Source organism: Chroicocephalus ridibundus, chromosome 9 (assembly GCF_963924245.1).
Source record: "Chroicocephalus ridibundus chromosome 9, bChrRid1.1, whole genome shotgun sequence".
Taxonomy (NCBI): domain Eukaryota; kingdom Metazoa; phylum Chordata; class Aves; order Charadriiformes; family Laridae; genus Chroicocephalus; species Chroicocephalus ridibundus.
This window is the reverse complement of record NC_086292.1, coordinates 28,083,291-28,110,159: the sequence shown is the minus strand read 5'-3', so window position 1 is coordinate 28,110,159 and position 26,869 is coordinate 28,083,291. Positions and strand designations below refer to the sequence as shown.

Sequence of the window (26,869 nt, the reverse complement as noted above, 5' to 3'; positions counted from 1 at the left end):
GGGAACCCCTGGCTCCCGCAGCCCACACGCCAGAGACGGAGGTCCCTTTCCCACCGCCTGTTTTGCCCAAGCTGGAAAAGCACTGGGTGCTATCCAGACCCTCCTGCCGGGGGGGAGTAACGCCGCCACAAATCACCACATCTCAGAAAACAGAGCGAGGAGATTGATTCAGCTATAAACGTGTCCTTCCTCTTACCTCCTGCCATGGCAGGATTGATCCCCGCGCAACATGAAAAGCATGTGCTCACTTGTTGGCCTGGAGACCTGCCAACAAAGCGTTTTAAGAGCAGTCCTGGAGCGCAGATCCTGCAAGGAGACAGCTTTCTGCTTGGGAATGCTGCACACACACAGCACCAGACATGAATAATTCAGCTCCATTAGGTGCCCGAGACCTCTACAATCCACATCTATGGGCTGGGACGGAGCCAACCATATTAAGAGACAAACCTGAAAGTTCACTTTCGGAGCTGCAAACACACCTAGAGAAAAGCTACTCAAACAAAATAGCTCGCCTTCAAAAAGGGAGCAAGGAAACCGCAGGAGCCCCCGGCTCTTTGTGCTTAAAACACACGCAGGATGCTGGGCAGCAAACCCGCCGAGCCCGCGCCACTCCCGCTTTCTCTACTGGTTACCGGAGGCCAAGAAACCAAAGCGGGGCAGGATTGAGCGCCCAAGGGCGGCGAGACGCAGGAGAAAGCTCTTCTCCTGGCAACACCCAGCCCACACGTAGGGAGACTGTCTCATACCCATGTGCTCCAGCCTGCAGCGCTCCGGGATCAGCCTCTGGTGGCTTCCAGACATGACCGACTGCAATTTTCACCCTGATTAACTTTCAGGAATGCCCGCAAGAAGGAGCGGCAAAGATGACGGAGGAAGTGGGGCGGGGGGGGGGGGAGCAGAAAAAATTCTCCAGGACGCAGCGTTTCCTCCAGCGGGGCACAAGGCAGGGAGCGGAGGGTTTTGGCGAGATGCTGGTCCTGACCAGGAAAAGCAAACAGACCCCTCCACTCCTTCCCAGGAGGAGGCAAAGGCAATGCCAGCAGCTGGGGGAGAGCATCCATGATGCTGCCGCCCCCCTACCTCTGCTGGCCAAGACCCTGGAGGGCTCGCCGGGAGCCCCCGGCCCCGCTCCACCAAGGGGCCGTGGTGCCGAGGCCCTTCCTCCCGCCGCTGGCAGGCAGCCGGCAGCTCTCCCCATACGCTGCCTCCGCACAAGATCCCTTTTTGTTTCCTTTTACGACTAAAGAAACTCAGGGCCATGGCGGGGAGAGGGGGGGGAAATGTGCTTCCCTTTCCCGAGCTGCCACGCTCGCTCCCCACTCAGCTCCTACCACCGCGTTTGTAATCCCCCAGCTGGGCTTGTTTGGGTTGGATTTTTGTTAAGTAACTCCCATGTCTTTTCTGCAGATTTCTTTTTAAGATGTTCCCCCTCTCTCCCCGCCCCCTCTTCTCTAGAGATGGGGGAGAAAAAAAAAAAGAAAAAAAAAAAGGAAAAAAAAAAGAGAGAGAAAAAAAGAGAAATGTTGAACGTGAGCCAGCTGGCACGCACAAGAGGAGACGGAGAAATCTGCACAAAGGAGCTTCCTCACTCACTTGCTGCTTTCAGCTCAAGAAATCACGCAGGGGAGGAGGGTTTGCTCTCCCCCATACATCAGTCAAGCTGTAGCAGACAAAGGAGGATTTACCATGACACCCTCCAGAACTGCCACCCAACGGGGGCAGGATCCCTCCATCGCCTTCGCCCGGCGGGAGTCCGAGCTGTTGCAAAACACACCGAAGCGCAGGGCTTCAAAACAAGCTGTTCAATGTGGAATTAAGCAAGATTTTGAATGGAGGAGCTGCGCTCCCGCCTCCTCGCTCGCACAAGGCGCCGGGAGAACTTCGGTGGCTCTCGGGGCCGAGCGGGACGGCGCGGGCGAGCTGCCAGGAGGGAGAAGGCTGAACCCAATTTGAATAAAATGGAGCCACCCTTCTTTTTTTAATATGGAGGTGCACCCCACCAAGACTACATCTTCCAGCATGCACTGCAACCAGAGCGCCTGGAGAGATGTCGAGAAACTTACGCCGGGACTCCAAGTTTCCGTAGGCTGAGCCTTGACACTGGAGATGAACCTGACACAGGGCAGCGCTCAAGTCATGAGTCATTTGTTGGCATTCTTGAGAAAAGCCTGAAATATTTCAGTCCAGGCATTACAAAAGCAGGACGGACGGGGTCACCGGAAGAAGCTGGAGACAGAGGAAGATGGGAGAGGTCAGCAAAGACCTCTTCAGCATAGGGGTGGCCACACACTAACTCTATCTGGAGCAAAGCTCAGGAGATTTATCAGCCACAACACCCACCTGCTACCAAATACACACTGGAGCGTCAACTTCACGTTCATCATCGGTCAGAAAGACGCAGCTCAGACCAAAACTCAACCTCACATCCACCCCCATCTGCTCATGACCTTAAAACATGACCTTTACAGCAACGTTCAACCAGACTAGGGCACACAAAGCAGCCCACCAAAACTGTAGATTCAAGATGCCAGATCTCAACCCAGCTGTGTTTGAAGAAAACACTTTACCAGATTTGCTAAAATTCAGCATTTGCTTCTTACTGACACTTCTTTAACCCCAACCCCAAACAGGCACTGAGGAAACGCTCAATCTAGGCTGAAAAACACAATATTCTTGAACACGGCTTGATAACTAAGCCACCCTGGGCAGACACCCTCATTTCCCTCAACTCCCAACAAGCCAAACAGGTCACCAATACACGAGGCACAAAAAAAGGGGGAAAATGAAAAGGAAGAAACGTTTCAGGCCTTCCTTTATATCACAAAACAGGGAAAACTGGAACAAGTTCCTCTTTAATCCTCCCATCACTCTTGAAGTGTCATCACAAAAGTCCTAATTTTGCCTTTGTTCATGCCTCGAGAGCCCACGGTTCTTCAGATGTACAATTATTTGATTTTGATGTCTCTCAACCCTGGCACTTCTGTACTGAACAAAACGCAACTCAGATTTCCTCCGCCAACACCCAGGGAAGTTCAGAGCTTCATATTTCAAGAAAACTAATGTTGCGAGAAACATCACTCAAATGCGTGGTCCTCAGCTCAAGCAGGAGGCACATCAATACCTAGAAACCTACACAAAGGTACCAAATACCACTTCATTTCCTTCCTGTAAAGGACAGCAGGCAAACATCACCCTCTCGGTATGCCTGCCTGCTCTCCGCTGAATCGCACTGCTGGAGTCACTTCTCCAGTAGGAAGCTGAGGAAGCACCATCGTTACACAGAAGCTGGAACATATGTGTCAACACGACTCAGGTCACAGAACTGTAGAGCAGCCCAGGTTAGAAGGGACCTTGAAAGGTCACCTGCTCCAACCTTCATTGGGAAAGGGAACCCAGATGAGATTATCTACCACTCTGTCCACTCGCATCTTGAACACCTCTAGCAATGGGAACTCTACCATGTCCCTGAGGAGGTTCTTCCAGTGAGTGATTGTTCTCACTGTAAAAAATTTCTTTCTTATGTTGAGATGAAACCTCTCTCCTGGTGCATCTTATATCTGGTGCCCCTTGACTTCTCCATATGGCTCCTTGTGAAGACAGAGCCTCTGTCCTCTTTGTAGCCACCCTTTAAGTCCAGCAACTTGCCCACATGCACAGAGCTCCTACAGAGAGCTGACGGATCTCCTGCTGGGCAGGAGCTAGGTTTGAAGGACGGGTCACAGCGGTGGGATAAAGCAGCAGCATGGGCTAGGGCAGCAACAAGCACAGCTATGGCAGACGAGAGCCGTGCCAGCGCTTCGTTATGACTCTCATGGCAGCTTCCTGTGCGAGGCACGTCCCCTTCACAAGCCTCTTGCTGCGGAGATGAGCGGGTAGTTCATCACCTTCTACTGAGATGAGCAGGTAGCAGTGAGGCTCAGGCTTGGCTGTTCCTCTGGACACTGGCTGGCTGTAGCCGGCTCATCCGAAAACACCAGGCTAGACCTCTTCCAGCAAGCACGACCTTGCAGACTTCAAAATCCCTGACAGCTGAAAATGCCCCAGAGCTTTCTCAGCAGCCCCAGCTGAGATCCGGCTGAGATCCAGCCCCAGCACTCAGATCCACATCCATAAACATAAACTGGTGCCCAGCGCTCTTAACATTCGGCTGTACCGGGAAAGAGGAACTGAAAAACCCACATGCGTGGGAGAAAAAGCATTCGGTGGGTAAAACAACAGAGCCGGCTTCCTTCCTGCAAGCTCAGCTCTCAGACCTGTCCCGAATTAGGCACACCGAACTGGGATTTACCCCTCGCCGCTGTGCCTGCACGCTGGAAGACACCACCGAGTAACTGCCATGCCCAGACCTGCACGCGATGGTTTAACAGTAAGTAGAATCACCACCCCATCTTCGCCCGAAACCTGCATGCCCTGCTCGCCCTGCCATCCCCACGTGCCACCTTGTGTGACTGCAGGTGTCACGGCGTCACCAGTACATGGCTGGCAGGAGCGGAGAGGCATCACCGCCAGGTTTGGCTGCCCAAGACTGACACACCGACCACTGGCAGCTACACGGTGGCAAAGGCAAAAAGCAACCCTGTGAGCAATAGCCAGCCAGGATTAACTCGGAAGCGCTTCGGATGACTCTAAGCTAGACAAGCCGGCGCGCTACGGCTCATCGGGAGGCACTGCCAGCAGCACCGGCCACGGCCCGGCCGCTCTCCTGCCACCGCAACACCCAGTCTTGATGAACCCAGCCAGCCATGCTGCCGCTGGCTGTTGCCAAAAATAACATTAAACACTCAAAACGGGACATCTGAGCAAATTAATTTGGCACCAAGCTCTGCAATGTGATGCTTCCCATAGGGACAAACCTGGGGGTTGACTGTCCCTCCAGCAGAGAGCTGGTTTCCACCAGGAAAGCGGAGCAGCCATGCAGATTTAAAACCGGTCTCGTTACACCCTTGCTAACCCCAACACAGAAGTGAACTGATTTACGAGAGGCTTAAAGATATCTGATCCGGTGGCCTGTCCTCACGCACAACCTAGAAGGGGGTAGAGAGCATGTAAAAATAACCAAAAAGGCTTACAAATTTCAGATAAAGCTCCGCGCAGGCTGGAAGATTGCCAGCAGCCTGAGAAAGTCGGCGGCGAGAGGAAACAGCAAGATGGATGTGACCAGGAAAGATCCCTGAAGCATCAGTCACGGAGATGGGAAGAAAGAAGAGCTGGCGAACACTAAAGACAACCAACGGGCATAAATAACTGCTGGAGTAAGTGCCGGATAAAAAGGAGCTCGCCCTTTTTCCCTTGCTCGCCCAACGCCATCGGCAGGGTTGCAGAAAGGCAGCTCGAGCTGCTGGGCATTGGTGGGAGCAGAGCGGGCGCCTCCGAACCGGCCATTTGTACCCTTCCCTTATGGGCTTTGGAGGTGGTGAGGCTCCTCGCCTCGCTCCCGGCACGCCGGTATGCCTGCTGTCCCCCAGCCCCATGGTGGTCCCCGTCCCAAGCTGGGGCTCTCACGGCTGCAGCCACACGGGTTTCCAACAAGGATCACCCTCCACGGAGGTACCGCAGGAAAAACCACCGGCTGCGCTGGCAGAGACAGGGAGGGATCCGTGCCGAAGTTGACATCTCATTTCTGTCTCCTCTGTCCCAAGGAAGAGTGCCGGAGGGACACCAGCGGAGAGATACCCGGTTGAGCGGCGGCTCCCGGGCACAGCCCTGCCTCGACAGGAGTGGGGACGCAGCAGCGCAGTTTGGAGAGGACGGACAGACGCTGGCTTCCTCGCTCCCAGGTTGCTCCCAGGGAAGGGACAGCTTCTGGGCTTTATTTTTCCTTTCAGGAGAAGCGCAGGCAGGCAGCCTTGGCCGTTGCCCAGGCTTCCGAAGAGGACAAACATCTCTCTGCTGCTCCAAAAACGAAGGAGGCAACACTTCACCTGTTAATGCCTTTAATTCCCTCCATTCAATAACCAATTAGGGCACCTTGGCTACACGAGCTAAGGCGCCATTTGCAGCACAGGACTGGCCGTGTGGCTGTAATCTCTCTTGCTGTCAAACCATCAGCCTGGGAACACTTTGGGAAAAACCAACCAGACTGGGAAGTAAAGGAGGAGGGAAGGCGTACACAGACGGGGACAAATACAAGCACAGCAAGCACCACGCCAAGAAATCCCTTCTTTTTCTTTTTTTTTTTTCCCCGGGAGGGATAATAAATAGGTGTATTTCACAGATTAATAAAGCACATTTGCAAAGCTATGATATACATCAGAAAGTTGCTAATTCACGCTAATGACCCATTGCAAATCGCCGAATTTTGCGAATTAGCCAGCATGTAAAGGAATACAATAAAAAACAGCAAGAAGCATGCATCAAAGTGTATTTGGCTTACTTTGGTAGTCGTAGTTCACTTTTAATTACTTGTGGCGACAGGTACAGAGGGAAACGACACGAAACCCCCCAAAAATTAACAGGGAATCTTCAAAACAAGCAGCTTCACCATAGCATCATCTACTCTATCCTTGGGGAGGGAGCAGTAATTCTCCTGGAGATTTGTAAGTCTCTACCTCCTCAATCGAATTCATGGCGGTTAACATTAGCTAAGCCATTACACACCTCATTTTCACTCCTTTAAAAGCTGCAGAGCAGACTCCTCCCGAGCCGCCCTTTCTCTCTCCCCTTGGAGAAGCACCGGGATAACTCCCAGCCAAACCTTTGGACGAGCCAGGAACGCTCCATTTAATTAAAACCACAAACAGGCTCGGCAAATTTATTAAAATCATTCTCAAACTGCCTTGTTTTGTTATCAATAAATCGGCGCAGCCACGCAAAGAGACCAGACGTCACACGTGACGTAGCACTGTGCAAAGATACCATCCATCTGCCCTCCAAGAGCCGCCGAGCTGGCCCAGGAACAGCTCGGAGGGAAAATCCGACGCCGCAAAACCTTTCTGTGCCCTCAATGTGCTCGAGGAAAGAGCAGCATAAAGGGACAACAGTATCTTTCCTTTTTCTTCCTTTTCTTATCCCATAAACAAGGAAATGAATTGTAGAAGTTGAGCATTTAATGTTTGAATACAAAATACCAAGATTCTCCTGAAATTATCCTTATTCTTCCACAAAAAAGTACTCGCATCCTTTTACACCCTCTCTCTACAGGCACAGCACATCCGAGCTGACGCTTAGGTGGCTACGTCAAGAATTTTTGTGCACACGAAGGACACTCAACTGCAGCACCAGCAAAACAACCTCTTGGTTTCATTCAAAAACTGATATCTTTTTTTTTTTTTCACCAAAACCCAGAAGTTAAATAGGTGTTTCCTTTCAAGAAATTATATAAATTTTAAAAAAATTAGAGCCACAGAGCAAGTTTCTCAGTCAGACAGACATTCCCTAGTTTCTTTACCGCAGGACCGTTGGAGCAAAGCCTTACTCCTTCCTCTGAAACCGCGTCGCACCACAATGCACTAATCCTCGTTATCAGGAAAGCACATTTTCGATGCAATCGCGTGGCAAAAGAAGCCACGTCCCAGTGGGATCTTTTTTCCTGCCCTTCGTCCAAACCCTTTCCTCCTCCGAGCCAACCCAGCACAGGAACGTGGAGCAGACCAGCCGCTGACAGGGTGGCCAAAGCTTGGGTTAAGTAGCTACACAGGGCCACCGATGAGGTCCCAGCTCCGCGCCAGCTCATCTACCTACGCTTGATCCTACAGAAGACCCTTCACACCCGGATGAGCTCCTCAACATACCTCACATCCCCAAAACCCTGCCAGAGTCAGGCACCCTTGTACAATGGTGTCATCCTCCCTCTGGCCACCACCACCACAGCACAAGCATCCAAATTATGACTCTCCCGAACAAGCAGGCAAGCTCCATGGGGAAGGGACCAGCTCTCCCCATCCCCAGAGAGCCCACACACGCTTGACCTGTGCCTATGAACCATCAGAAGAGGCGCCACAGGAGAACTGCAGATGGCCCAGGCTATCTCCAGGTGCTTTGCGGACTTTGGTGCTTCTCAAAAAATCTCTCCACAACCCACCACCAGCTGCGAAGAAATATGGGGCAGGTTTGGGAACGGACCCACGACTCTCGCGACCCAGAGGTTGTGGAAACATCAGTCCACGTTCCACAGCAAGCCTGCAAACATAAACACAGACCTCACCTTGAACTCGGTGGGAAACCACGCCATCTCCTGCGGACTACCCAAAGGCAATCTGCTCGCTGCGTTCACTGTGTACAAGCAACCGAGCCCAGTTAAACTGTCACCAGCCCCTGGCAAGGTCACCTGCGGCCTCACCTGCTCTCGGTAGGGAGCAAGCATCTGTGATGTGCCTGCCTCCAGCCGGGGAAGCTGGCCAGAAGCAGGAGTGTCAGCACTCAGAGGGCACAGCTGCACGCACACGCCATCACACATCCCCGAAACGGCATACCTGGGACCATAAATACCATCTTATTTATATAATACTCCGGATAAAGGGGACAAAGAAGCTTATTGCATTACATCTGGGACTAGTATTGCATCAGCACCCAGAGGCCCTAATCCCGATGGGAGCCCTGCCGCGAGCGAGGTACATCCCCACTCCCAGCCCGGCCAAGGTCGAGAGCAACGCGACAGGGCCCAGCTCTTCCTCTTCCCTCCATGAGCAGGCGGAGCAAGATCCCTTTTTAGGCAGTGCACACCCAGGAAACACTGAGTAAATCACAGCGTCGGTCCCCAGCTGCCTTTCCTTTGCGGCTGAGCCCCGGGAGCGCGATCCCAGTCGTGGGTCTCCAACCTCTGCCACGGCGTGGACATGACTCGCAGACATCGACTTTGTTTTGGTAGGGACGCCCTTATGGAAGTGCTAGAAAGACGAGACAGCTTCTGTTTTCTTTAATTTATGCAGTTAAAATTGAAAAGATAACGTAAATGTAATGTGGAGGCAAATTTCGATTCAAGGCGTCCCGCTTCTCAAAGAGACTAAACCAGATGGAGCAAACTCTGGCCCTTCCTCCTTGTTCATACATAATAAAGATACAGAAGCTGTTAGGCAGCTCCAACACAGCGTGAGAACCCCTCAACCGCCTTTAGACTTCGCAAGCCCTTTCTTCCCGAAAAAGGCGTGTTTTCAGCCAGCCTAATAATTTAAAGGGCAAAGCTTTGGAGGCAGCAGAAGCAGAGGTCGGACAAGCCGGATGCAGCGGGCACGAGAGGACTTTGCCACCTCACAACCGCAGAGAAGGAGCGAGATGATCTGCGGCTGCCACCCAGCCCGCAGCACAGGGCTACAGGTGGACAAATGGCCCTTATTTTCAGCAGCCCTCAAAAAAATAACACCATTTTCGGCACGCGCAGAAGACGTCGTGAGAGGATAACACGTGTATTAAAAGACACCTACGCGCGCATACGTGCAGGCACCAGCCCCTCCGGTTAACGAGCAGCCTAATGGCGACTCACAAAACACACAGACCCTCCGCTCAAAACCAAGTCCAAGCACCCAGCTGGAGAAAAAGGAATTAAAAAAAAAAAATCCCCGTGTCCTGGCCATACTCAATTACAGGTCATTACAACTTGCTTGATAATTAATTTCCTCTGGTGGCTCTGACTGGCTCGCAGCCCTTGTCCCAAACGCGGGGCCAGTTTAGGTGAAACATTAAATCCTTGTCCTTTTGCACCACCGAGACGGCCGCACTCACGGTGCCGCGCACGTCTGCCTTCCTCGGCGAGCTCTACCCCCGCGGGGAGGGGGGAAAACGCTGCTGGAGGAACCAGGGCACAAAAGGGCAAGGATTTTTGTTTCCAGACCGAAACGACTTCAAAATAATAAATTATAAATTATTTCTGGTCAAGAGCTAATCAATAAAATAAGCTGACTGGATATTTCGAGTGCCGTGCATGTGCGGTCGGGTACTGCCAACAAAGAGCTAGAAATGTGCAGCATAATCCGATGCCGGAGTCATCGCACAAAGCGTGGAAATAGGTTTTCCTGAGGATGTCCATGCGAGGAAGGCGGCGAGCGCCCGTGCCGCCCCTGCGCACGCCGCAGCCCCAAAGCCAGCCCCGATGCCGGCGGCATCCTTAATTCTTCTGGAAGGGGAGGGGGGGCAAAAAGGGCCCGTCAGCTCTTCGGTGTGAGCCACGAAAAATGTCTTGTGTCCGACACCTCCGCCAAGGGAACGGGCCTTCCCGGAAAGGGGGGGGGGGAAAAGCGGTTTGTTGTGCGGCGGAGGGAGCGGCGGCCGGCGGAGCAGACCCGAGCCGGTGACCTTCCCCGTGGACACCAGGGCCGTGTCCTGCCCCTCGTCCCACCCGCAGCCCGGCCACGTTGTCACCCGCCGTGTCACCCCCAGGAGCGGGGCGGCGGGTCACCGTCACGCCACGGTCCCCAAACCCTCCCTGCGCGGAGAGGGGGACACCCCCCGCCGCCACCCCCCCCCCCGCGCAGGGACACAGCCGCCCCCTCGGGGACCGCGTCCTGCCACCACCCCGGACCCACCGCGTTCCCCCCGCCCCAGCCCCGACCCTCACCCCAAAACCTGCCCCGCCGGTGACCCCACATACAGGGGATCCCCCCCCCCCGCACCGCGGCCGTGGGACACGCGGGGGGCCGAGCCCCCAAACCCCCCTGCACCGGGGGGTCCGCGCCCCAACCGCCCGGTGGGTGTCCCCCCCCGCGGAGAAGGTGACCCCCGCGGTGGCCGGGGGGGGATCCCGCACCCCGGGGCGGGGGGGGTGGGTAGAGGGGGGCGGACCGACCCAAACAGCCAGGGGGAGCCATACCCAACGGTCACGGGGGGAGAGGGGGGCACACACCCGTCCCAACGGTCACGGGGGGCGTCCCCGGAGCTCGGCGGCGGCGCCCGGACACGGAGGGGGCCTAAACCGGCGGGGAAGAGGTTGGGAGGGGGGGTGTCCCGGCACCAACGGCCGCGGAGGAAAGCCCCAACGCTCACCGTGGGGGAGGACGGGCCGCAACGGCCGCGGGGGAGAACAACGACCCCGGCCCAACGACCGCCGGGGGAGCCGGGGCCAGGCCCAACGGCCGCGGGGGTCCCTAACCCCCCCTCCCCACACACACACACACACACACACACACACATCCCCACACACACACCCCGCCGGGCCAGGCCCGCCACTCACCCGGCTCCGCTCCCGTCCCGGGCGGCCCTAAGTCTCCTCCATGGGGCCGCCTGGCCGCTCCGCCGCTCCTCCGCCGGCAGCTAAGGGCCGGCCGCCGGGGCCGCCATGCCGCCCGCGCCTGTGGGCCGCGCCGCGCCGCGCCGCGCAGGCCGCGCCGGTGTCCGCCGGGCGGGGCGGGGCGGGACGGGGCGGGGCGGGCACGGCGTTCGGCCCCGCTCGGCTCCCCTCGGCCCCGCTCGGTTCGACTCGGCTCCCGTCGGCCCAGCTCGGCCCCGCTCGGTTCGACTCGGCTGCGCTCGGCTCGGCCCGGCGGCGGCGGCAGCCCGGAGCCGGAACCCGCCCGGCAGGCGGAGCGGGGTGGCGCGGGCGCGACGCGAAACCCGGCGGGTGGAGCGCGGAGCGGGAGGGAGGGAGTGAGGGAGGACGCACAAAGCGGGCGCCAGGGCCCGGCAGCCGCGGCCGGAAAACGCGGAGAGCGGATCGGGATCCGGGGCGCAGGGGCAAAGCCCGGAGCGGAGTCTGTTGCCGGAGCCGCCGCGGTGTCACCTGGGAAAGGAACGGGACACACACACACATTTTTGGGGGTGTTTTACACGCTGTGGGGTGTCATTTGAGACCCCCCTGCTCGGCTGGGCTTCTGGGGGCGCCGGCATCAACACCAGCCACTGGTTCGGGTCACTGAGCCGGCATAACGCCCGCGGGTCCCCAGCCCTGATGTCCCCAAGGAGGTGGTATGTCCCCCAGACCTTCTGCTCCTGGCCCCAGAGCCCCGGTGCTATCCCCGCAATAGCCGATGAGGGAATTTCAGCTCCTCTCAGTGGGGTTGTCCCAATCCCGGCTCCAGCACACCCCAAAATGAGCCCCGCGTGAGGCAAGTAGTGGCCATGGAGGACGGGGCGCACCATCCAAGGCAGCACCCCAGCAGCATCGAGGAGGGAGCCAGGACATGGTCCTGCAGCCAAGGGGATGAGTGGGACCATCACCTCCATCCCCCCAGCCCGGAGAGGAGCCACCATCCCCGGGCATGGTGGGTCTTCTCCTCCAGCATGGGTTCAGGGGGACATGGAAGGAGACAGCGACTTCTTCTGATGCTTTCGCCCCCAAACGAGGACGATGCCAGACCCAAACCCCTGGTGAAGGAGGTGGGACACCATGAGGGGCTGGGGTTTGGGTGCCATCACCCCCTTTCTGTGGGGTTTGGGGCTGGGGCAGGTCGGAAAAGAGGGATGAGAACAACGTTCATTTATCCCGAATGAGATGAAGAGGAGAAACTCTTCCTTATGGTGAAAAGGAGAAACTGTCCTAACACAGCCCAAACCCAACACTGGTGGGACACAATACGACCTATATTAACAAATTCAGGTCGGTTTTTACTGAAATTTTTTAAAGGATTGGGTAAAAGGTATTGTGGGCATTCAGTGCTGATTTTCAGCACATCCCGGACCAGGAACGATGCTCCCAAAGATGGGAAAACCAGTTTCTGCCAGGAATGCAGAACAAACCAGGGATGGGTCAGTGCATCAGCCTGCTCGTTCCCCGGCAAAACCATAAACGACGTCATCAACACAGAAGGAAAGTACAAATCACTGCTGGGCAATATGGCTTCGTTAGACGTGACCTTGGCCTCCCTGCCATGGTGTGCTTTGCTGTGACCATGAGTGGTGCCTGTCACCCAGCCCACCCGGGGCTACTGGATCCCAGCACCAGAGCCACCAGCCCCGCGGGGATCAATGGAGAACGTGTAATCCTCGTGGATGAAACCTTCAGGTGACGTGCAGATGTGAGCTGTGAGGACAGGGAGGTGACAAAGAGCAGCTGCTGCTCTCACAGAGGTGGACACAGGAGACGGATCTGGCTTAATATGGAGCCAAATCGGGGGCTCATATTCAAAGCCTGGCTTAGGTACCCATCCCAGAAGCACTGCCCTGAGACGGAGATTTTTGAGGGGCATTAGATGTGAGGGGCAGGACATGAGCCTCGCAGTCCCCTTGTCCCACTTTGTCACACAGTGCTGTGCTCCCGGAATAAGGAGCAGGAGCTGGAAAGCCCGGGGATGCGGGATGCGGAGCCCAGCCTGGGCGCAACCCGTGGGTGCTGACCACATCCTCCCTGGGTGCCTCATCCCGCTCATCCCAGGCCATGCCCATGAGGCGCAGCGCCGGGCAGGACAACAGAGACATCAGTGATGCTTTGTGGAAGACCCTGTCCACCACGTAACCCGAGGCTCCTTCTCCACGTGCCTGTCTTCAGCCAGGAAGGGCATCTCCCCCACCTTCCTCCCACAAGCACTGCCTTGGGGCCAGCTGCTTGAGGGTCAACCCTTCCACTTCCCAGGAGATGCTCCAGGGAGCCGCAAACAGCTCGGGCAAAGCAACCTCCATGTCCTGCCTCTCCCACCCAGCCACCAAGGCCAAGTCCTCTCCTGCCTCCTTCTCCCCCTGGCACCAGGATCCCAGGATGCCACCCCAAGCCCCCCGCCCCTCTCCAGCCCCACTCCTATGGGCACTGCGGACGTTTCTCCTCACTCCCAAGGCACATCCACCCAAGAGAGGAGGACATCCATGATACAGGAAGAGAAACACGTACAGGGAAGACACCAGGAGTCCCAGCACAGCTGACTGGGACCATACTGGTGGGACACAAGGGACAGAAACAAGCTGGGGGACAGGGGGAAGGAGGAGGAGGAAGGTCATAGGAGGAAGGAAGCAGGAGAAGCCCATCTCCCTCTGCCACGCCAAACAGCAGCTCCCATACCACAACCTCCGTGCCAAGCCCAGGCAACTCGGAGCTGAAACACCCGCGAGGGTTTTCTAAGAGAGGAATGACGCAGGTGGGCGCTGAATCCAGATCCACCACCTCCAGCATCCCGAAGATCCCATGAAAGAGGAGCCAGAAGAAGACTCCCAGGGCAAACACCAGCACCGCAGTGTCCACCTGCCGAGCTTCAGGGCAGGCAGGCAGCTGGGGCGAAGGCTTCGCACCCTCCTCCTCCTCCTCTCTGATGGGCTAGGAGCCAAGGAGGAGGGCTGGGATGACCTGCAACCAGTAACTGCGCCAAGCAGCCGAGCCGGCAGCCCTGCTCCGCTCACCACCGCATCCCCGTGGAGGAGGAGGGACAATGGCAGCGCTCAGGGGTTGCTCTGTCCCCTTCAGAGGCTCCAGGGAACCAGGAACGCTTAAACCACGGCGAGGGTGAGCCTGGAGCAACGTGGCAAGAAAGGCTCCCAGCCCAGCGACCGCAACTGCCGAATGAGCAGACACGGCAATGCAGGGAGATGCTGAATATGAAGGATTAAAGAAAAAGGAGAAATTAATCTCATTCAGAAGGCAGAGCGGGTTTTTAACTCGTGCACGCAGCTGCTGGAGGGGGGGACAGCTTTTGTGGGGTGGCTGCTGCTTTGATACAAATCAGGAGAGAGAGAGATGTAAGCTGGGCACTTCCCGGCAATGCCAGGAGCTCGGAAAGCCGCCGAGCAGGAGCCGAGCCCACCTCTCACCCAGAGTCCCCTCCGTCCCCGAGCATGCGCTCAACAGGGCTTGGGCTCTCCGGCTGGTGGGAGCCACCTACTCATTCCCTGTTTCTCCTGTGATGTGGCTGACCCTGTCCAGCCAAAACAGCTCGGGGCACATTTTGGGGAGGGAGACACTGCCAAAGCGAGGATGGAACTACCTCCTGCCCGCTGAGAGGGATGGAGCCGGGATGGCCACTGTCCTGGGATCCGGCACTCACAGGAGATGCCAGGGCTTGGTTGAGTCCCATCCCACCAAGCTCCATCTCCCACCCACCCTTGTCCGCAGTGTGTGACTTCCCGGGAAGCACAGAGTTGTTGGGCGAGAGGTCAGTGAAAACACGTATCTTTTAATGCCTTTGGAATACAACGGATAAAGCAATACCTAAAAGCACTCTGGGATCCGTCTTGCACCCGCTTTCCAGAGCCGAGGACCATGCTGGCACCCTTCTGCTGCGTGGGAACTGCTCCCCCGGCTCAGCCCATCGCTTTCTGCTTCATTAACCCCTTCTTTGCTCCCTGATGGATCTTTGCATCCAGCTTCCCTGTAAAGAGAGGATTTTAAAAAAAAAAAAAAAAAAAACAAACAAACCCACAACAAACCCTCATCATTCTTTATTTTTAAAAGCTATTTGCAATGCAAATCAGCTGGAGGCAGCGAGGTCTCCTAGTTAGTGTGTTCCTGTCACATTCAATTATCCTGCTTGAGGAGCCAGGCGTTTCCAGCCGCTGTGGCTTCCCTCCGCAGGCGCGACACTGGGGAGCCAGGGGCAAGCGTGTCCGACGCGGCAAAGAGATGCTGGAGCGGGGGAAATTCAGCGAGGAGGAGAGTAAATTAACATCCAGCACTCACCCACCACTACCGAGGGGGAAACCGATCCCTTCGCTCGCCCGCAGGATGCGTGTCAACACGTTTGGAGGAGATGGGGGAACTGTCAAGCACTGTGTCAGGGACATGTTTCTCCACAGCGTGGTGGAAAGCTGGGCTTGGGGACAACAAGCTCCCAGACTGGGGATGATAATGCAGTGGGGCACAGAAGGTGATGGGGACAGACCACTCTGTGCTCTCAAGTGCCAGGTTGGTGGCCTCCAAGGCCACCATCTGGGAGGGATGTGCTGCCTTTGTCACCAGGCAGCACCTCGGGGAGCCCAGGCACCCGCAGCCAGCTGCTCCGCTGGGACCCAGAGCAAACGCTGCCTCCCCTCGTCCCTCACAGCCTTCGGTGGCTTCGCTGTCAGCTCTGCTTTCCTACCTGGGAGAGGAGCAGGACACCAGAACATGGGATCTGGGCAACTCCTGCAGAAGGCGGCAAGAGCCCAGCACAGCGAGCAAGCCGGGAGGGCGATGCGCTGCCTCAGAGGAGCGTCCCCATCCCTGTCCCCCTCTCCCTGCCCATAGAAAAACAAGGGTGCTCCTGCTCTCCCAAGGCAAAGCTCCCTCCTCCAAAAGGGACATGCAGAAAGGCAAGGTGACCTTAAGCGAGGCAGCACGGCAAAGAGCCAGCCTCCCAGAGAGGCTCTGCCATCAGCCAGCGCCCGTCACCTCCTCTAATGCCACGTCCCCCCGGGAACTCACCTCCCTGCTCCTGCTCCCCTGCATCTTCCCATCCTCCAAATGCCTGCCTCATCCCGTCCCTGTCTGTAGTGGGGAGCAGGGACGGGGCTCCACCGCGTTGCAGAAGCCAGCAGGAAAACCTGCAGAGCCTGCGGTGAGCTGGGGAGGGCGGCCCTGGTCCCTGGGGAGCATCCCCCGCGTCCCTCAGGAGAGACACGGGTGGCCACCATGGTCACAGCGTCAGGAGGGGAAGCAAAGGGATCAGAGCTTCATCCCAAAGGGGTGGACAGACAGAGCCTGTCCCAGCGAAACCCCAGTGAGGTGGATGGAGCCAGAGCTGGCAGCACCTCATCCAGGTCCCCCAGCATCGTCCCTCCAGCGGACCAAGCCTGTACTGTCCCTGGGAGAGCTGCGCTGCTTCAGCCCAGCTACAGCACACAGCAGATCTTGTCCCTGGTGGGGACCAGATCCACCAAGCTCGAAACCGGTCCCGCTCCAGGCACACCTCCAAAAACTGCCAGTGAGTGCCTGTGTGAGGTGAGAAGCAGGCACTTTCCAGAGAAAATGGCTCCGAACCATCCAGAGACCATCACCTTCTCTTCAAACCAAGAAAACTTCTCAACTTCAGCTCAACAAAGAGTCCAACAAGGCTTTTCCCGGGAGAGGCAGGTTACAAACTGCTTCGCTCAGGATGTCCCCCCAGGACAAGCCAGCCTTCCTGAAACTGTTCCTCCTCCTTCAGCTGGAGTTTGGGGCCAGCCATGCTCCTGTCTGAGCTGGAGCGGGAAGCTGAATGCACCAAACCCGTTAAGACGTGCAAAAAAAAAATGTGAGCAAGGCTTTGTAAGTCACCGTGCCACAAACTGAAACGTGGCTATGGTCAGGTAGAAATTGGGAGGAGGAACCAGACACTGCTGATGTCTCAGCACAGCATTGCCACAACTGCAGCCCCCAGGACACAAAAGGCCATCTGCAAAACGCTTCCACTACCACAAATGAGAAAATTAAAACTAAGGCCAAGCAAAAGGGCAAAACAGAGCATTACTTGAAGCGTCTGTTTTCAGACAGTGTTCTTGCCCTGAGCCACAGAGTTTGGAAGATGCTCTCCTACAAGGTCTGGGAGACCCACCATCCCCTCTGCCACCCTATGTGGGAGAAGACTTTGCCCATCTGCCCAAGGATGAGGAAGAAGCCCCCCCCCTTGCAATGGCGGGAAACAGCAATGGGCACCCAACAAGGCTGAGCAAGAAGGGCCAGACTGTCCGGAAGCAGCATGTCAGACCACCGCGTCGCCAAGCCATGGGGTTTTTGGCAGGAGAAAGGCAGTGAGTTCGTACTCGCTCCACTCTCTGGTCCCCCACCACCAACGCTGTGTCACCGCCGGGGCTGTGAGCTTCATATTTAACATGCCTGCCTGCTCCTCCCAGACCCCAAAAGCAATCAGGAGGCTCCTCGGCTCTATCAGCTGGCAAAGATGAAACATCACGTGGGTAACCTTTAGGAAAAGACTAAAAATAAGGCAACGGCCCCAGGGTCCCCTTCTCTTTCCGCTCAGTGATTTAAGGACTCTTGTCTCACACTGTGACGTGTCCCTTTGCCCGCTCCTCTGTGCTCTTCCAGCCATCGGCTGTTGAAGGGAGGTTTCTGAGCGATGCTCGAGGGAGGCTTCGGGGAAGCTTTGCCCAGATTCAAAGAAATCTCCCCCGAGAATGCCACCGAGCTTTGTCCTCATGCGCTGAAACTAAGCAGAGATGTGTGTGGGGAGAGCCACGCTCCCAGATGCAACACAAACACAGTACCCATCCCTTCCACACAAACAATAACCCTGGCAGCAAAAATTGAGCTATGTTACTTTTTCCGCCCCCCATCCCCACGCTGCTAGAAATGACTAATTTGCAATGGAGAAGCATTCGGATGTCATCGCGGCGAGGTCCATGCTGTTATCTGGCAAGGAAAACCGCTCTGGCTTGGCTTCCCAACAAGACAAACTGGCATTTTGTCATGGCTTGAGCCAGGCTTCAAGGAGACCGGGGCAGCCGGTGAGCTCAGGTGGGGACGTGAGCCGGCACCTTCCCCCTGCTCTGCTTCCAGCTTGGAGAATTAAGCTTTTGACTGCCACGGATGCGATGCCAGCTCCTATTAAAACAGTGCCTTACCCCGATGAAAGGTCAAAGCATTCCCCACTCCTTCCCTAGGCTGTCACAAACATCACCCAAACGGACGACGTCCCCTCTGGGAGGGGAAAATGCAACTCCACAGTCTCCCCCGCCGCTGCTCTTGTGACAGCTCCTGTCGGGATCGAGGGCAGGAAAGGCAGGGCCAGCAGCAGGAGCGGGCAGCGCAGGCAGCCGCCAGCACAGCCGGCTTCCTTCCAGGCTGTTAGACTGATCCTTCTCCAAGCAGGAAAGTGTCACAACACAAAGGAGACGATGTGACAGATGGGGAGGGGACCGGCAGCGCCTGCACCCGGCGAGGCAGACGCGCAGAAGCCGGCTGCCCCGCGCTCACCACTGCACGGCAGCTTCCCCTTCAGCTGCCGCCGGCAGCTCTCCTCCTAACTGCGGCCTAACTGCCTCCTAACTCTGCGGAGGCAGATGTGTCAGTGAAGGGGCATGAGAGAGCTCGTACGAGAGCAAGGAGAGGTTAAAACAAGAAAAAATAAAAATAAAAAGGATGCAGTGGCTGCTCCAGCACGCAGCAGCGACGAGGCTGTTCGACCACAGCAAAAGCGTTTGCATCCTAAATAACTTGGCGTAGCCCTGCCTGCTCACCGGCGCGCTGGGAAAGACCCGTCCCTGGGGAAGGACGGTGCCATTAGCAAGATACCAGTGCGGCAGCTCACCAGGCATCATTTGTCGCCATCGGCTGAACACACCTCCCAGACATTGATAGAAAATGCAGGGAAGAAAGCAAATTGTTTCGCCCCACTCAATAGCCCAGCGGGGCAGATATACCCCCAACGACCGAAGCCGTGCCATAACAGTGCTCCTCTGAGCAGAGAGGGGAAAAAAAAAAACTCAAAACCAACAAAAATAACCCCACACCATGCTTCAAAAGCCCATATTATCCAGTCCTGAGAAATCCTGCCACTCCTGTGCTGCTAGATAACTACTCCCAGAGAACCGCGCTGCAAACAAGAAAGAAAACCCAGTCATCAGCTCTGCTAAACAAACAGCCAGGACTATTTCTGCTTATGCTGCTTTTAGCCCGTCAAATTAATTTTTCACATCCCCTGAAAGCATGTACGGTGCCTTCCCCAGGCTGTGTGGTGGGGAGGCTGCTAATAAGGACGGAGCTGGCTGCAGGCTCCCCAGCTGCTGCATCCCTCCTCCATCCTTTTTACGGCAGCAGGCAGGAATAACTGGCAGCCTGCAGAGGGGCTGGTGGCTCATAAAAGGGACTAACGACGCTGGCAAGCGGAGCGCGGACAGATGCTGCGGCGCTTCCCTGCGAGCTCTGCCAGGACATCCCATCCTGCCGGCCTGTGGATGGCGAACATCCATCTGGCCCTGCAGCTCTCGCTGCTTCAAGCCCTCGCCATCCTTGCGGGCAAGAGGGTAATTTTGAACCGCAGGCAAGGAGCGAGCGCAGATCTGCCCGAGCATCCCCGCACCAGCTCGCATCCTGACCCAGGCTGATGCCAGAAGCGGATCAGCTGCAGACACGAGCGCTCTTTGACTCCCGAGTGTTCGCAGAGGCAGGAAGAGGCATGTATTTGGAAGGAAGCAACATCTGGGGAAAGGGGAACCGAAGACAAAAAAAATATTACAGATGTATTCGAGTCATTAAACAAACACCTACAGATCAAAGAGCACAGGGCAAAGGTTGCGAACTCATATGGCAAAGGCAAGCAGAGGTGGTGATGAGAGCAGGCACGAAAGGCCAAGGGGGGCATCTGTGGAAAGTTTACTACTTACAGATTTTGGGTTTTCCTTTGATGGGAAACTTCACAACCATCTCCTGGGGATTAGTGCAGATAAAGACAAATGGAGACCCGGACTCCTGGCTCAGATCCGGATACTGCAAAACACAGACACACACACAAAACAGAGTCAGACCAACTGCCATGGGTGTGAAAAGAGCTCGGCGATCAGGAGCAGAGAAATTTAAGAGATGGGTTATAGCTAGGCTGTAGCAGCTCAGGCTAAAGCAGTTCAAGAACTTTTAATGAAAAAAAAAAACCACCCAACCAATTGCAGGTTTGGGTCTTAATCAAAGCGAGCCCCTTGCTAAGCCTCTTCCCATCGCCCCTCTGCCACAGCTTGCTCCCTTTCCAGATCTGCTCACCGAGCCGCTTCCCTGAGTGTTCCCTAACCCTTTTTAGCCCCCTTTAGCACCGACCTGTGTTTCACTGTCTAAAAGGTGTGGTTTCACTGATCTAAAGCATGGGGTGTCGATAAAGAGGCGCTTGGGGGCCCTGCCCTCCCAAGCTTGCCTGCTCGCTGCCTGCTTTGTGCTGGGACAAGCATGGGACGGATTTTCATCCCAAAGCATTCCCGGATTCAGCTGATCAGGGATGTGGGTAACCCCGCTAAAACTCAGGCGGTCACGGGCAGCACACCAGCAGCTCACCTCAACCAAAACAGCCTGGCCAACCCAACAAGACGGTGACCAGCAGAAGGCTGGCCACCTCTTTTACTGAAGCAGCTGTCCCAGCCACGGACACATCCCCATCGCTTCCCCACAAAGCTCAGCCCAAACACCAGGACTTTGAGATTTGGAGACCGTGCAGTGTCCTGCTGTGGGACACGCAGCCCTTGAGATATGTCTCCATCTAAAGGGTGAGCGGCAGAAAAAACAGTTGCAACATGCCAGGTCAATGGCTTGGAGAAGCCGGCTGTCTCCACGCGGGGCTGGCTCTGCGCACAGTCTGCGGAGAGGTTTCACTGTGATGAAGATATGGGTGAATTTTACAAGCAGAGTACGAACAGATCATTTCTCTCATTAACCACAGGGGGAAAAGGAGAAGAAAAAAAAAAATCCTCTCAGCGAGGAAATGTACCAAAGTCCTATCTGGATGCAGCTCAGCCTCACTGCTGTTCAGAAGTGAAATGCAGAACAGTAATAAAAAATGTATATACCAACCATCGCTTCAGATTCTCCATTAGCTGCAGACCTTGCACTGACAGACGCAGAGGTACTGGGCGTGCTACAAAGGTGCTCCAGCCCAGGAAACCTGGTTCAAACAGAGCGCGGAAGCGGTTTTCCTTCCATGGGAAAACTGCTGCCTTTTTTTTTCTTGCTCCACTGCCTTCCTCAAGCAGATCCGTCAAGGCTGCTGTAGGGGACAGGATGCCAGACCAGATGGAGCAGCGTGTCCTGGCAAATCCCCCATTTGTTCCTAACAAATGACTCCTAGGCTGAGTGTTTGAAAAGCTCTCACCGACCTGCCAAGATGAGTTTGGATTTGCCCTGGAACAGCTGGGCACAAAAAGGGGAGCAGGGAGCAAGCCGCTCTCCCTGCGCCGTAGCAGGGTTTGGCAGCATTGCCAGCGGTTAGGGGAGATTTACAGAAGCCCGACACTGGGATTGGATCAACCAGGGAAAGCGTTTCCAACCCCTCTCATTTTACAACAGTGTGTAAGAGCTGTTCACTGAGCAAGAGAGCGAGGTGTACGTGCACTTAGCTGCTCTGTACAACACCCGCACCGGGGGAGAAAGAGCCGCACTGATCTGCATCGCATGCGGATGCCCTGCTGTACCGATCTTGGTTGGACAGGTTTCTTCCTCTTTCTTTTTTTGGCTGAGCCATGTTACTTGACTTGCTTCCACCACTCCACGCCGATGCCAAGGATTTTGATTTCCCATCTGCAGGGAAGGAGGATCTTGGAAGGTTAGAAAGAGCCAATATGAATATTCCTGGCCAAGGCCTGGTGAGTGCGAAATGCTGGCGACGCTGTATCGCTCTTGGCATCATGCAGGTGACTGGTGGCCCCTCCGTAGCCAGAGGACCTGACTTACCCACACTAGCACGGCCTCTGAAGGTCACACCATAAAGTAGTGGGGCATAAGCCACCATCCCAGGCTGTCACAGAGGTGGTCCATCCCCACTCTACTACATGTGGTTCAGACAGGTTACGTGTCTGGGACCAGTGTGCCATTAGAGGTCTTGCTACCCGGAGCACAGCTGCTTCCCAAATCTCCTCAGCCGCCATCTCCTAGGTGGACCTGGACATCACCATGTCCCCCTTCACGCACCTTACAGGCCCTCACACAAGGACTACCCCTGTAACGGGTACCCTGGTGTCAGCAGTGAAACCAGACACCAGGTTGGTTTCTCCACTGACAGCTTTCATCCGAAACCAGGATCAAACCTTCAGCTCCAAAAGCTTCCAGCTCAATCCGATCCTGAGGCCGAGGCAGATGCCACAGCTGTGACTTGGGTTTACGCTTCCACGGCGCAGCCTTTCATCTTCGCTCCCAGGGTACGTTTCTGTACACGTGCCAAATCTGTCTGTGCCCTGCATTTTAAAAGCCTCAGTCCTTCCTCTGGATTCTCACTCCCAGGAGACAGGGAAGGAGCCCCTCGTCGAGCCACTACGTTTAAGGGTTCCTATTGTACCTACCCCGGAAAGCCCTTATCCCATCCTGGTGAACAACAAAAGCAGAATATTCCTGCCTGCCGGAGCTGACAAAGAGCCGTAGCCCTTTCCTCTGCCTAGAGACAAGATGCTCCCAGGCGGAGAAGCTGGGGCTGAGCCAGCCTAATGGCTCCACTCTTCCCCTGGTCCCTTCCACAAGTCAATTCAGCTCATTCATCCTGCAGAAATTTAGGGAGCTTTTGGGTAAAGTCAGTTTTCTGCTGGGTTAATGGGCTGAACTGCTCAAAGAAGGGGCCGGTGAAGCAGTGAATGGTAGGAGCGTGTGGCCGGGGGCTGGCAAGAACCGAGACTCCTCGGTTAGATGTGCTGGCTGCATCTCTCGATGCAAACTGACCAGAGAAACAGTCAGATGTGCTTTTGCCACACAACACATCACTAGGACCAAGCCTCTCCCCAGCGCACCTGTAACTAGCTGCCAATTTGTAACCTGTTTAGAAACCACCTCCATAGACCTCATTCCTAGAGGTCACCGGAGCTGTTACTATTTCCTACCCAAAATCTCTCCCTGTTGCTATTCAGTCCCCTAAACAGTGCTCACTCTCGACATCACACATGATTGCCATGAGCAACGCCGCCTGTAGACACCTATGGACTGTATCCACACTATCTCATCTCATCCCATCATCATCAGGATCAGGACAGGCAGCGTGGCTGAACAGCGGAACTCCTCCACCTCTACAGCTCTTTCTGCAGCTGAGCTCAGCACTAGGACATCGGTACCCACCTGTCTCGCACCAAAGATGCTTCTCCCATTGGCAACTACTCAGCTGACTTACGCTCTCAGAGGAGACACTGCCAGCAAGATACTGAACACAATCACCTCTGTTACATTTTGCAAAGTTGCCCAAGTACCTAACGAGTAAAATGCTCATTTCTCAATGTTTCTGCTGTAAGACATCAGTCGAGTGACTCTACAGTCTGCAACGCAGTAAATTTAGGAGACGGAGAACAAATTTACTGCCACCTACTACACCCCACAGAGAGTGGCCACTGCCCATCAGCGCTTTGGCAAACCTGAGGCTTGTAGTAAAAGCCCAAAAGCCGCGTCTAGTGTACCAGAGAGAGAAGACAGAGCATATCCCCAGTAAAGAGGATCTGCAACAGCAATTTTTAAAATAAAAGGTCAATTTAGAGGGAAATGATGCTCCCTCTCTACAAGAGAATCAAACCCAGCCAGGAGTCTGATGGGGGATGTTCCTAATTTCAACGGCACTCATCGTTATAATCTTGAGGGTATAAATGAGACAGGTGCCAGTACTCCGGGCTTTGACATTGCCTCTAGCAGGACCCAACTCAGCATTTAGGAGAAGGTGGCTAAAAAGGCCCTCTACAGCAAATAAAGTCCAGAGGCCAAGCTGTCCCTCAAGAGGGAGAAAACTCACCCTCCTCCAATCCTGCAGATGAGCAGGAAAGCTCAAAAGAGAGGGGTTATGCAATGTAACTACAGAGTAAAAAAAAAAAAAGATTCAGCCTCCTTTCAGACCTTCTGCCACCTCGTAGCAGGCTTGTGACAAGGCAGTTGGGAGGACGGTGGGCTCCGTGGGCTGCGAACAGCCGGCAGGGCTTTACCAACTGCTGCTCCAGCCCACTGCTTCGCACAGTTGAAAACCCCACGTAGGCTCTCCACACACCGGCGTCTGCGCAACCACCACCCTCCTTGCTCATCCCATCTCTGCGACTGCACCAGTCGGGCTTCAATTTGCTGCTAACAGGTTTGTAAGATCCTCGCTGTGAAGAGATTAGCTGGGGGGGGGTGGCAAGAAAAGCAGATCTCAAGGCAGCTTAACACAGGCAGAAAGAGCTCGAGGTTAAATGTAGCGTCTGAGCACAAGCTGCAAATGGGAGCTGAGCGCTGGGCTCCTCTGAAAACCGACCACCAGATTTGCCCTCTCGCTGGAGCTGGCGCTTTGAACATACATTAAGTGGCTATCAGATGTCCCCAACAGCCACCCCAATCAAGCTGCAAGCAGGGATAATTGCTAATGGATGTTCCCTACACTTTGTTTTCACCATCACTGGTGTCTCCCATCACCAGCTCATCACCACCAGAAATAGCAGCAGAGCTGCCCAGCCTCCCCGCTCCACAGCCCACAGCAAAAGAGCAAAGGAGGGGACAAGCCAGCTCCGAGACAGCAGAGACACGAAACCACCTTCTCTGACATTTGAGAGAAAAAAATAAAAATCCTGCCGATTTTCCCCCACCACCACCACCAATCTGTTAAAGTAAATATTTTTTTCCCTCATTTGGGTAAAGGCTGCAGTGGGATGCGGGGGCCGGGCAGCCTTGCCCAGCATCGCTGGGAACAACGCAGGGTTGGGGACCATAAGCTCATCCCTCTTCCATCTCAGCACTGGAAAAAAACCCATGGAGGAGGGCTGCCCCGAGCCCCTCGATTTCTCCACCCCTCCCCGAGAAGCTGCGTTTGCTTGAACCTGAGTACCATGAACCAAAGGCAGGGGAATCAAAAGAGCTGAAGAACAACATGCTGGGGGGGAAGTGCCAAACCATCGCTAACAAGATGAGCTCTGCTCCGGTGCATCCGAGGAAGGAACAAAGGCACCGCGTGCAACGGAGCAGCGGCTCTGCGCAGCACAAAGCCAAAACACTCCCCAGCAGCTTCGTTAGCGATCTTTTAAGAGCATCTTTCGCTCTTATTAAGGTCTCTGGACACAAAAGGAGACAAGCAAACGTGGGGCGGGAGACCAAATGCCAACACCGGGTGGGAATAGCCCCGGCGCTTTACACAGGCTGGCCTACGGAGCCCTGCAATGCAGCCTGAGCTCTCCTCCGCTCTTCTTCTTGCCCATCAAGCGTGCGCGACTGCCCGGCCCCAGCGCACATCCTGGTTAGCTGGAATGTGACAGAGAATTGCACGCTGGAACCTGTAGTTCTTCAGCAGGTCGCCACCATCCTCGCCATCTTACGGCTGCTGGGGGGTGGCCCTGGGGCACTGGCACTGAACGGCGAGGAGGTGGTTGAGATGTTCTGCAAGGTTAATAATGGAAAGGGTTGAATCATTTTCCTGGCGTGCCTGCTCTGTGAACAACAGGGGAAATACAGCGCGCTCTGCCAGGCAGCACTGGGCCAGGACACCAGCTCCAGCCTTCATTTCCCCGCTGCTCTCTAAGAGCTTTGAAATAAAAGAGGCAGCGCTGGAAAGCAACGCTGTCTGGAAAGAATAAAAGCAAGCAGAGCCCATGTGTTGGCAAGAGAGCTCACCGTAAAATGCATTCAAAGGGGAAAAAAAAAAAAAAATAATCTTGGCGGAGACGTCCCCTCCGAAAGAGCAGAGCTGCGGTAACCAGCAGTGGCAATAAATCAGCTTCCCCCAGCAGGCAAAAACACGCACTGGGCTCTTCCCCGGGCGTTGTGAGAAGCCCCTTGGCCACGTGCAAGGGAGAGGAGCGGGATGCGAGGCATCCCCCGGGGAGCCGGGCGCAACTTCTTTCACCCGGTTTTCCTGGTGATTTGTGGGGGAGGCGGATCCGCTCCTCTTTCACGCCTCATAAGCTTCATAGCTGTCAGACTAACGTAACAGGTAATTAACTACTAAACAGCCATTTTCTCCTCCTCTCCGGAGGGAAATTGCTCACCATCCAGCTAGAAAATGTTTCTTTAGTGGTTTGCAAAGAGGAAAAGAAAGTCGGGAGTTTCTGGCAAGCAACAGGGGTGCCACAGCCAAAGAGGGGCATTCGCAGAGCCTGCAACACGGACATATGGATGCAGGAGAAATGGAGCCCTTGAAAGTGAGAGAGATGATGCTTATCCAGTTGTGGGTGCTGCAAACTCCCCGGTTCCAGTTCGAACACCACCAGGAATAACCCTGGTTCCTGCCTGCAGACACCCCACGCAGCTGCCCGAGCGCAGCTGCAGCCAAAACCGATCCAGCACTTGAAGCTCAGTTATCGGCTCTGCAGTCCATCTGCAGGCCGGAGTTATTTAATATGAAGAGGAAAAAAAAAAATCCCACCCTTCTCACAGTTTGCAGGGCCAGGCTTCGAGAACTGCTGTGCCCAAGCAGCATCCGTCCTTGTCGCTTTTCCAAGGAGAGTGGTGTTGAAGCATCGTTTCCCCGTCTGTTGTTCTAATAGCATTGGTCTC

The 26,869-nt window shown here is 55.4% G+C and overlaps 2 protein-coding genes across 4 annotated transcripts in view; both read right to left on the bottom strand.

Annotated features, from left to right (window-relative positions):
* The window catches only part of ZNF609 (zinc finger protein 609), a 72,901-nt gene extending 61,613 nt beyond the window's left edge, over positions 1-11,288 (bottom strand). For both annotated transcript variants that reach the window (XM_063346211.1, XM_063346212.1), the window contains exon 1: positions 11,102-11,288. The gene's annotated coding sequence lies outside the window, so the exon portion shown is untranslated. The remainder of the gene's footprint in view (positions 1-11,101) is intronic.
* A 3,661-nt stretch (positions 11,289-14,949) lies between these two features.
* Positions 14,950-26,869, bottom strand: part of TRIP4 (thyroid hormone receptor interactor 4) — a 33,950-nt gene continuing 22,030 nt past the window's right edge. For both annotated transcript variants that reach the window (XM_063346718.1, XM_063346719.1), the window contains exons 12-13: positions 20,083-20,185; positions 14,950-15,155 (exon numbers count right to left, since the gene is read on the bottom strand). In XM_063346718.1, coding sequence (XP_063202788.1) covers positions 15,088-15,155; positions 20,083-20,185 — 171 coding nt within the window. In that variant the 3' untranslated portion in view covers positions 14,950-15,087. The remainder of the gene's footprint in view (positions 15,156-20,082; positions 20,186-26,869) is intronic.